This window comes from Microtus pennsylvanicus, chromosome 2 (assembly GCF_037038515.1).
Source record: "Microtus pennsylvanicus isolate mMicPen1 chromosome 2, mMicPen1.hap1, whole genome shotgun sequence".
Taxonomy (NCBI): domain Eukaryota; kingdom Metazoa; phylum Chordata; class Mammalia; order Rodentia; family Cricetidae; genus Microtus; species Microtus pennsylvanicus.
The window spans coordinates 113295763-113307954 of NC_134580.1; the positions used below are offsets into that span (position 1 = coordinate 113295763).

The 12192-nt window shown below is 39.0% G+C and overlaps 1 protein-coding gene across 2 annotated transcripts in view; it reads left to right on the top strand.

Moving 5' to 3' along the window:
* Plcb1 (phospholipase C beta 1) overlaps positions 1-12192 on the top strand; it is a 678563-nt gene that overhangs the window by 464001 nt on the left and 202370 nt on the right. For both annotated transcript variants that reach the window (XM_075962281.1, XM_075962280.1), the window contains exons 8-9: positions 5342-5442; positions 7091-7257. In XM_075962281.1, the coding sequence (XP_075818396.1) occupies positions 5342-5442; positions 7091-7257 (268 nt within the window). The remainder of the gene's footprint in view (positions 1-5341; positions 5443-7090; positions 7258-12192) is intronic.

Here is a 12192-nt window from a genome sequence, read left to right on the forward strand (position 1 = left end):
CGTTAGAAAACTAAGTAAGTGAGAAAAGATTGCTAGTCAGGCATGGTGCTGCATGCCTGCAATTCCAGCCTTCAGGAGCAGACTGGGATCACTGCAAGTTCCAGGCCAGCCCTGGACTGCAGAATGAAGTAATATCTCCAAAAACAGACAAATAAATAAATAAACAAACAAGTGAAAGTTGTTTAAAAAAATAAAAATAAAACACGGGAAAGGTTTTGCTAGGTCACAGGAAAGCTGTTCCAATGCCAATTTGGCTCGCTTAAGTTCACGTGGCCAAGGATAACTTCTGCTGTACCTTGAGTGTGCTTTGCTGTGCACTCCATCTTCACACCTTGAGTGTGCTTTGCTGTGTACTCCATCTTCACACCTTGAGTGTGCTTTGCTGTGCACTCCATCTTCACACCTTGAGTGTGCTTTGCTGTGCACTCCATCTTCACACCTTGAGTGTGCTTTGCTGTGCACTCCATCTTCACACCTTGAGTGTGCTTTGCTGTGTACTCCATCTTCACACCTTGAGGGTGCTTTGCTGTGCACTCCGTCTTCACACCTTCAGTGTGCTCTGCTGTGCACTCCATCTTCACACCTAGGGCATGCTTTGCTGTGCACTCCATCTTCACATCTAGGGCATGCTTTGCTGTGCACTCCATCTTCACACCTAGGGCATGCTTTGCTGTGCACTCCATCTTCACACCTTGAGTGTGCTTTGCTGTGCACTCCATCTTCAACCTTGCCCTTCATTGTGCTGAACAAACTGAAATGCTCAGACATGTTCACTGTCGCTTGTCTGGCAAAAGCTTTGGAATAGGAAGGACAGAACCATGCAGTTCCTGTCACTGGCTTCACTGGTATCCCATGAGTTCCTGTTGCACACCCACCAGCACGGAGTGAATGCTGCAAGCCTGGGTTCGAAACACAGTATTGTAAGAGAATTGGTAGATAAATATGCCAGCAAATGCACTTGAAAATGGAAAGAGGCACTGTTCAAAATAGAACAGGTGCTGCCTCTGAGGAGAAGAAAAGTCTGTTCTAGAAAACGGACAGTGCCCAGAGGCCTGGGCCTAGGGAAGAGTATGACCAGCTAAGGAATGACTGTCTCATACATTCGGTGTAAAGAGGAAGCAGCAAGATGGACTTACAAGACATGAGAATATATTTTTCCCCTTTGTGAGCACTTCTAAGCTTATCTTACCTTGATACAATCTTGTGAAATACAATGATCAAAACGTTTAACTTTGTCTTCTACATCTAGTTAAGTGAGAGAAGAAACATAGAATGAAGCTGAATAGAAAAAAATCAAATCCATCAATCAATTCTCTGTAAATTGCAATTTTCTGAACAATTGGATTCTGACAATCCAGTCAATAAGCATAAATTGAGTCTTTATAATTCACTATGTCTATTATAGGCTTAAATTTTCAGTCCAATAGCAACTGGAGACATTTTAGAAGGAAAATGAGATTCAAACAGTAGGAGTGATGTTTAAATTGGGGGAAAAAATACTTCTCTTTAACAAATTAAATGTAATGGCAATTTTCTGAAAACAAACTGAAGATATTTTAAGATATAATCAACCTCCATTATAGTTTTGAAAGGTCATTATTCATTGTAAACTATAAATTATTTGGAGGACTTGTAGAATTCAAATGCTTTTTTTTAAGCTCCAAAGACCCAAGGCCATTTCAGAGCCAGGAAATAAATAGTTCTATGAGCTGTCTACAGCACATCAAAATGAATTTTCAAAAACCCTTATGGTAATTTCCTATGTACAGAAAAGTAGGTATAAGAACTAGTCACTTGTTAGCTAACAGATTCTGACGGTGTTGCCTAGGGGTATTTTACACATTCCACAGAGGCAAGGGGTTATGTAAATGGTTGATAAGTCTGCGTAAATGGGAGTCGGCTTCCTAGCCAACCGTCATTCAAACTGGACTTAATTGTGTTCTGTAAATAGACACATTACCAGAAATGCTGTGGATATCCTGTTGAGATTTTTTAAACATTATCTTTGCGCACATTGTGAGGAATAATTAATGCACTTGAACTTGTACCCCGGCTGACAGGCTCTGCCGGAATGACACAGTACAGTACTGTAGAAGGTTTTCCTTCAGAGAGTACAGTCGCTAGCCTCAAGTTACCCTAATTGGTGAAAAGTGATTCGGTACCTAAAATGAGACAAAGCAATTACTGTCCTTCTATTAATAACCCAAACATATTTTCCAGTGAGACCTGTGAAAACCTTTCCATATTCAGAAAATTACTATTCTACCCACAAGCTCTCTGAGAACTGAAAATAATTTATCAGCACTAAATTCCCTTGATTTAAGGGTTATTAACTTAAAAGGGCTTGGTGACATTTGGAATTACTTTGTAGTCTTGGCATGACAGTGGCCTGTGGGACTGCATTTTAATGAAAAAAATAAGAAATAAACCCATATATTTGTTTTAGATATAAATTTTACCACAGTGAATAGGTAGGTGTGTATTAAATACACAGGGAGACAGTTATCTTCTAGTTAAAGATTTGCACATATCTTACTAAGAAATGTTTTGGGGTTTATAAAGGAACATCTCCGTGTAACTGTAGTTAATTGCCTTATTTCCTGAAGATAAATCAGAATTATGGCCATTTTACGGTTGTGGTTCTTAAAATCACTGTATCAAAATTATATTTCAAACTACACAAGAACTCAGTATATAATGAGCAATTTATTTGTAGTGATTCCATGGACTCTGGCTAATTCAACTTTGTTTCATGGTTCTATGACAAAAATATTACAGAGTGCTGAAGGTCTAAAATTTACTGGATAATAACGTAATATATATGTGCATACATGGAATTGGAGAGGTGACTAAGCAGTTAAGAGCACTTACTGCTCTTCTAGAGGACCCTATTTTGATTCCCAGCACCCACAACGGTGGCTTACAACTGTAACTCCACTCCCAAGGAATCTGACACCTTCATCTGGTCTGTGGGCACTAGATACACACATGGTACGCAGACATACATACAGGCAAAACACCCATACACATAGAATAAAATGATTTAAAAGGCAGTGGTAATCATGATGATAAATCTATGGGCTTTACTGGAGACTGCTTCAATAAAATGTAGTCTAATACTCTTGGAATATTAAATACAAGTTCATAGTAAAATGATTCTTTAACTACTCAAATGTGTGTCAGAGATAAAAAGCACCATCTATAGCAAATCTGCAGAAGTGGCACAGAGTAACACAGAGATGTCGAATAGGACCTTGCTTTAGGGCGCTGGGCTTTGGTCAAACAGGTAAAATGAACCTGTACTTACCTCTTCACCAAATCCAGGGAGAGAAAGAGAAGGTGTGTGAATGAGGTCGGTGAAATACAGACTCATTTCACATGGAAAAATCTGAGACTTGCCTGGAGCGGGCAGTAAATATCTCCAAGATGCTTGCGCCTTACTTTCAATGAAAATAATTTATTTCAATTATTATATGGAATACTTTTTTCTCCTGTTTTCACCCACTGACTCTGAAGACCTTGGGTCAGTTAGGCAGGAGAGCAATGAGATGAAGAAAGCCAGCTTCACGAGAAAGCGTTCCATGTGCTAAGTTTCACCATGCAATGAAAATAATATTGCACTTATTCAGGTTATCTCACTATTTGACAATTGTAATTGAAAGTCCTAGTTCACAGCTAAAAAACAATGGCTAGATTTTAGTAAAAATATGTCTATGAAAGTATATGTCTGCCCACAGGTGTGGCTAAGCCTGCTTTTCCAAAGGAAGTATAATATTCAGCCCATGATAGCACTGTTCAATTTAGTAAATATTCTGTAGCTGCTGTATTCCACACGCTGGAAACTAAGCAGTTAGCATGCAAAGTTCTTGCCTGGGCCCAAGAAGCAGAGCTAATTCTGCAGCTGTGGACAGGATACAGTCAGGAGTGTTGAAACGGGAGATGAGCAGAGTGAGACAGGAGTATAGGGTCAGGAGAAAACACAGTCCATATGGAAGGTATGGCTATTCAGGGAGATACACGGAAAGAGGGATCAGGAAAGTCAAGGAAGACCACTATTGATATCCTTAGGTAAGATCGATTTCTGTGCCTGCCAGCTGTGGTTAGAGAGATAGATTTAATAGGAGAGTGGGGTGTCCTGCTTGGAGAATACTGGAGTTGGCCAACTGTACCATTAAATATTTTTTGCAGATGATTTGAAATAGTCTTCTCCCAGTCAAATAGTTGGGTAAATAGAGTCATTTTGACTATCTAGAAAAGATGTGTGTGCCTAACTCAGCCCAAAATTGGCATCCTCCAGGCAAAGGTATTTCTTTTCATAAACAAAATGGAATTCTGGGATTCTGCAACCGGGTTGTTCATCTCTCCAGTTTATGAGTGGCAAAGCACCAATAAAGCCCTTCAGCAAAATTTTCCACTGCTGTTGGATTTGAGTCCTTGAGCTCATGATTTCAAAGCTCTGTCTAAGGAGACCAAGTCTGTTAGGATAAAGATCTTTTGTGTGTTCTTACGTCGTCTTTTGTTTTCTAAAATTCATTTTTGCGAAATATTATTTTTCCTCCTATAAATGAACTTAACCAAGGAAGTCCATTTATTTTTTTTTCATTCCACAAACATGAGGCCTCTACTGTCTGCCAAGTGGTGAGGTAAATTTTCTGGTCTGTTAGCAAGCAGTGTACAATGCTTTTTTTCAGACAATGATTTTTTTTAAGTTTTCTATTAAAATACAGCTGAAATACATGAATACGTTTAAAAGGAAGGGTGTTTCTTTGTTTTAGGGGCTTGAAAATAAAAATAATCATTGAAGCACATACCTGAAATAGGGAGCCGCATGAAAAATTTCTTCCTGTTAACAAAGGCTCAAAGACATGCTTCCGGTTTCCATGGCAGCCCAGACAAACAGAAAACATACGCTGTAGAAGTGGCCTTTTATATCAATGACTTGCTTCCCAAACAATAGGACAATGAGCAATCAGTAGCAGACGATGATGGGTGTTGTCCTGCCTATGCAAAGCGTCTTACGATCAAATAGCGTAAGCCAGTACTCCTCATGGCCTCGGCATCAATTCCTGCCCTGCCTGAGTTCCTGCCCTGACTGTCTTCATTGATAGACCTTTACCTGGAAGTGTAAAATGAAATAAACCTTTTGGAAAAAAAACAGAGAGAGAGAGAAGGAGGGAGGAGGGAAGGAAGGAGGGAGGGAGGGAGGGAGGGAGGGAGGGAGGGAGGGAGGGAGGGAGGGAGGGAAGGAGGGAGGGAGGGAATGAGGAACAAGACAAAGAACAATCAGAAAGGAAACTAAAGAAACTGAGACCTCCTTCTTACCCTGTTTTTCACTCCCCAGAATGATTCCATACCTCAAGAGGATTTCACTCCAGATGTATACAGAGTTTTCCTGAACAACCTTTGTCCCCGACCTGAAATTGATAACATCTTTTCTGAATTGTAAGAAGATGCATTTTACTCTACGTTTTCTAGCTTCTGTTGATAGCGTGGCTAGGGCAGGATTTTGTCATGACTAGAAAGACGATGTCCAAATGCCGTGCTTCTGGTTCATGAAATGGAGATGCTGATCTGACAAGCAACTTGTTATAATGAGCAGATATTGGCTATAACACATGTATAGCAGGGTGTAATCTTAGTGTGCTCAGCTGGCTTGGTTTAGATTGATTATTAGAGATACAGCAGGAAGTGTCCTGATACAGAGAAGAACAATTCATGTAGCAGAAAGATTCCTGAGTGAACGCTACTTGTATCCCTCTGAATCACGTCAGTATAAAGAAGCATGGGTTATAGGAACCCACAGGCAGCATATTTTCTATAGGCATTTTCAATGCCATTTTCTATAGGCATTGTGCCTTTTTAGGTTTATTTTCATTTAATAAGCATGGGTGTTTTTTCTACGTGGATGTCTATGTACCATGTGTATGCTTAGTTCTCTCAGAGGCCAGAAGAGGGAGCTGGAAACCCTGAAACTGAGTTACAGATAGATGTGAGCCACCATGTGGGTGCTGGGAACTGCCTCTGGGTCCGTTGAAAGATTAAGTGCCCTTAACTGCTGAGCCACATCTTCAGCCCATAGGTATTGCTTCTTTTAATATATAGTATATATATATATATATATGATTTTTTTTATTTTGTGCTCATTGGTGTTTTACTTGCATGTATAACTGTGCGAGGGTGTCAGAAGTTATGAACAGTTGTGAGCTGCCATGTGGGTGCTGGGAATTGAAACTAGGACCTCTAGAAAAAAAGTCTGTGCTCTTAACCACAAGAGTCATCTTTTTCCAGCACAGTTATTGCTTCTTAAAGAGATTCAGACATGAAAGGAGAAAAGAAACAGTTAAATGGAAGTATCAGTTTCTCTCTCTTGATATACCAAAATCTACATAATGGCAAAAAGTTGATCCAAATTTGGTAAAGAGAGTAAAATGGCAGGCAGATAAATCTTGCTGCTGACTGTGACACTGTACACTGAATGCTTTTGCTTTGCGATTTCATTGCCATTAAGCATTTATGGAGTCTCCCCAATACTTACAGCATTGAATTGTTGTGGGTTGCCAATAAAACTGGCATTTGAATAACACTATTCAATAAGCACCACTATTTTGAGGATAAAATGTGATTATGTGTTTAGTGCTACATCCACAAACTAGTATAAATCATTATTATCATTATCTGAAAGGAGATGACTTGGGAGTCCCACTATGAATTTGAAGCTAGCCTGGACTGTAGTGAGCACCAGGATAATCGGGTACAGAGTGAGTTCCCGTCTCCAAAAACAAACACAAGCAAATGAAAGAGGTATAGACTCTTAAGAGCCTGGAACTTCAATGAAATGAAAAATGTATTTAAGCACATTTTTAATTAATAAATCAGCAATATTTAAGGGATAAGTATAACAGGGGACATTAGTCATCTGATGATTTTCCAGGCATTTGAGAAGTGTGGGGTGGAAGCTCCAGGTTTTGAGGGCCCAGTATGAATTCCATTGTAGCCTGTCCCAGTATGACGCAATTTTATTTCTTTGTAGCTAATTGCATAAAGAAGATAAGGGAAGTGGTATGATTTCTTATGTTTCCATTGCTTCCAGTGGTGCCAAAAGCAAACCGTACCTTACCGTCGAGCAAATGATGGACTTCATCAACTTTAAGCAGAGAGATCCCCGGCTCAATGAAATACTTTACCCACCTCTGAAGCAAGAACAGGTCCAAGTGTTGATTGAGAAGTATGAGCCCAATAGCAGCCTCGCCAAGAAAGGTAGAAGCTTCTTCGCGTCTGGACTGTCCTGTGGTTTTTTGTTTGTCTTTGTTTTGTTTGTTTGTTTGTTTGTTTGGGGGTTTTATTTTAGCCTGATAAACTTTCTTTTTAACTTTGGTGATTTCCTTTTCTAGTTATATCTATGTGTGCATGTCACATAGTTTTAAATTTTTCACCATTTGTTTTTCTAAATTTGCTTAGTAATTTAATGCATTTTTCTCATGGAGGAAATTTATTATCTCAAAGGTTGCCCTTTAAAAAAAAAATTCTTTTAAGTTCTCTAAAGTGTCCCATGAGTTTGTTTTTTGTTTTTTTACTGTTTGTTTTTCTCCAAGTCTCCAAAACAAAAGAGAATATTCAGTCTTCTATAATTATGTCTTATTCCAGTTTACAGCAACTGATAACTTTTGTAACGTAAGAGAATATTCTGAAATGTGGCCTTATAGTTTTTTCAATTAAAATTTTGGGTAGATATAAATCAAAATCTTAATAGAAAAAAATAGTACAAAAATAACACGAGGATGGCAACTCTTAAGTTACCTGGAAATTTCTTTTAAACATATATATTTTTTATTCTGGAAAAATGAATTAACAAAATATGATCATGAAAAATTAGTTGCTGGATGTTCTAACTGTAATGATAGCGTAGTCTTCAAAACGTCTACCTTCATACTGAATATCTTCTGGATGGAAAGACCCCCTGCAGAAGCCTGACCCGTCATGACTAAACTTACAGCAAATGTCTATAGAGTCCATAGGGCACTGTGAACCAGTTACTGAGAAGAAAGGAATCGCGTGTTAACATACAGGCGCTTCACGTAGTGACAGAAAAAATAATCACAAGCCACAGATGAGAATGCATATCATACATTTTTTCCATACATTGTACTTGTTCTGGAATCAGGTCTCTCAAAAGAAAAGGAAAGTGTGTATTAAGTATAGATTTTTTTTTCTTCAGTCTGTTAATTGGGAATTTTTAGACAACTTTTTTTTCAGCCTCTCTATTTTCTTCCCCAAGCATTTTGACGTTGTTACTGGCATTACTCTTATTATGGCCATTTAGGTGAGGTCAGTAAAAGTAAAAGTCCAAATGTGTGCCTTGTCATTGACAGGCCTGGCCAGCAAGCATATGCAAATATGTCCTCTTTGTCTCTGATGCCTGCTCCTTCATGATGAAGGCTGGCATTCCCATTAGGAGAGCTAGACTTTCCCAAGAACGACTTCTACTCCATGGTGGAACAATTCCAGAGGGACTTCTAAACATGATTGGCTGATAATGGTGCGACAAGAAATGTTTGAAACCAGCAGGGCTCCCTTCGGCCTATTGACAGTGCTCACAGGCCCCTTAACTGAAGTAGCCAGAGGCAGCCCAGAGCATCATCTTGACAGTTAGCCTCTTTGCTCACAAGGTGAAGAGGGAAAAGTTTTTCACTACCTGTTTGTGAGTTTGAAATAAATACTATCCACTAAAAAGTGTCCGGCCCAGGTGATCTGATGACCAATACTCATTCTACCTGGTATACTGATGTGCAGGAGGTTGGTTTCAGTTCTTCTGATGGGTTTTGTCTAGCTTCTCTCTAGATTATAAGATGCTTGGGCCTTAGACTTTTCTCTTATATCCCCTAAGACCTACAAAGTTAACCTGCTTAGGATGCAATATTTATTATAGACTAGGAGGTGAGAAGCATTTGTGCCCCCAACGTAAGCGCCATCCCCCGTAATAGTCTTTATAAAGAATAGGTTAGGTCCTCTCCACAGATGCCTCAAGCCACACATGGGAAGGGCAAAGGGCTTGTCATCTAATACTGAGATGTATAGAGATGCCTAATCACTTCCTAGCACAAAGAGACGTACTTTCTGTCACCCCCAAGAGATAGAAATGATAAATAAGCAGATCTAGCTGGCTAGAGCTGTCACCCTTCCCCCAGTGAAGAAATTCGAGTCTCCAATAGTCAACTAGTCAAATTATAAAAGATCTTAGTTGGGCCATTTCAACCCCAAAGTGTAGACATGGAATAGAACTTCTGATGACTTCTCTGTGTTAAGGGGAAGGTGAAAGGATGTAAACTGGGTTAGTTTAACAACTAATAGACCTATATCAACATTATGACTTAAAGTAGGCCAAAATAGAAATGATACTGGTATATCAGGGTGTTTTTGAGAATGACAGTTTCCCTGGAATCTAGGGTCCTGAAAACTCAATGGCCATAAAAGCTTCCCAAGCCAGTGGTTTGGGGGGGTTCTTATCTCATAAGTTAGAGGAATGAAATACACAGACCAGTGAGAGAGGTTTCATTTGTTTGTTTTATTTTGGCTTTTTATTTTTTGTGAGATATATATATATATATATATATATATATATATATATATATATATATATATATTCATTCATAATTGAGAGCTTAAGAGGAAGAGAGGTCCATACTATTTGAGCTAAGCCAGCAAAAACGTCAGCCACAGGGAAGGGAAGCCTTAGAAAAATGGAAGGAAACTCAAGAACCAGAAAATGCGTATTAGGTTTTGGCCAGCATCCAAAAGAAAAAACAAAAGAGGAAAAAATTATTAGGAAAAGTAATGCATTTTGAACAAAATTCAGAAAGGCAGGTGAATTTCTCTTGACACACCTAGAAAACTAATTATTCCTCTTGCCTTGTTAACATGGCTTAAAGTAGACCCGCCTTCTTGAGGGGTGGTCCATTGGCCAGAGGGTTGAGTTCCTCAACTGAACTGTTTAAGAGATGATGCCATGTCTCCACATAGACACAGATTCCATTCTTCACCGTGAAGGCCCGGGAGGAAATCTGTAAGCAAGCACAAGCATGTATTCTTCAAGACTTTAGCATTAAAAAAATAAATAAAACAAGCAAAAAACTATTGATGAAAAAGCAAGAGATGACAGATCAAAAGATAAAATTTCCATTTCTGAAGCCTTGTACTCAGAGTAACATCATAATAGCACAAACCTGTAATCCCTACATTTGGGAGGCTGAGGTAGGAGGATCTCAAATTTAAGGCCAGTCTGAGCTACACAGCAAAGCACTTTCTCAACAAAAATCAAAGAAGGGTTTGAAGGTGTCTACTCTTTTCAAGGAAAGTAGGATATAAATATGAATAACTCCCATTTTTCAAATGCTAACATGGCTTTACGTCGTCTGAGGCCTTGTCAAACTAAGATTCTTGGTTCTGTAATTCTAACAAGGTAGTGAGCAGTGCTAGCCCAGCCTACAGGAGCCAGGCTGAGCGGCCGGGCTTTGAGAGATACTGAGGATGGGTAGAAAGCTAGAAGATGGAGTCTGTAAGGAAGGTCCAGGAATTGTCCAGGCTTAATTAGCTTCGACAGGAGTGCACGGAAGATTTTCCAGGGATCAAGGGTACCATTCTTTTGTCTTTTTGTGCATGTCTTCAACAAAGCTGTTTTGAACGTTCTTATGTAATTATCACCAAGAAAAATTAAGACAAGACTTACACAGTCTTGCAGGCTGAGTCTGCAGACATCCCAGGACAGGCAAGAACATCTGGACCAATGGCCCGGACAGTTGTTTTGCTGAATTTCCCATCGCTATACAGAATAAATATTTTTCAATGAACCCAGCTACTTCAGTGAGAAAGCACGGTTACACTTCAGCTGTTTTCTTCCTGAACATTCTGTGGGCTGCTCTCATTGCTCACGGTAACACTCTGATTTCATAGTCAAAAGGATAAGGATTTTGAGATTTATCTCTAGGGCAGAGAAATTGCTTTAGTAACTAAAGGTTTGAGGTCAAGTGTGTTGGTGAACACCCTTAATCCCAGCACTGGGAAGGAAGAGTCAGGCAGATAGATCTCTTTGAGTTCAGGGCCAGCCTGGTCTACATAACAAGGTCCAGGATAGCCAGGACTGTCTCTAAGAAAGAATAAGAAAGAAACTAAGAGACTGAAATATTTTCTCAAACGATGAAAATCGGTGTTTTTAATTTGAGTTTGTAGTTCATGACCTATTGTGTTTGACTTAGGATTTCTTTTCTTTAAAAAAAAAAGTTTCCTCTCTCTTTTAGTAGGTAGGGATGAGTAAATATTAACAAAGTACAGTTTCAGAAAGCTTTATCCAGAATGAGGTGACTTTAAAGATGCATATGAGGGCTAGGCATGAAGTTTAGTGGTAGAGTACTTTCCTAACAGGAAGGAAACCCTGAGTCCCATCCCATGCACTACCAAAGACAATGAGTATATATATATATATATATATATATATATATATATATATATATATATATATGTGTGTGTGTGTGTGTGTGTGTGTGTGTGTGTGTGTGTGTGTGTGTGTGTGTGTGTATGTATGTATGTATGTATGTATATATGCGCATTTTCAAAGAGCCATATCAAGACTTTGTAGTCAGATGCTTACTCCAGACATAATACAGGCATGCTCTAGGTTTACCTTTAAGCCAGGTGGTTCTTGTACCTTCATTGATGACAATGTGAGAAGACAGATACCAAAATTCAATTTGATGTCATAGTTTGTTTTCTCCTGCTGCTATCATTTTGACTGTTTCCTCGGGTGTGCCCCAGAATCAGATAAATTGGTGTTAATCTCAATGTTGACTGACAAACTCAGTCTGATATATCTTAGAAGGAAATGTCTGTATTGCTTCTCTCCATTAAAATCAAGAGAAAAAATAAAATAAAATAAAATAAAAACAAAAATTAATGTTTTAAAAAAAAAGGAGAGAGAGAAACAACAGGACATTATGAGACAAGGAACCTCCGAAGATGCCACTGAGTTCATTTTCTGTTGGCCACCTACTGCAAGGCATGAGACCAACTCTTATGAGTAGTTTGTTTCCCCAGTGAGACTCCCTTGGAGAAAATCAAATATTCATCTGCAAGTGCTTATCAATTGGAGATAGCTTCTGGTGTAGAGGTGGGGGAATGTGCCCACTTCTCCTTTCTAGCTCT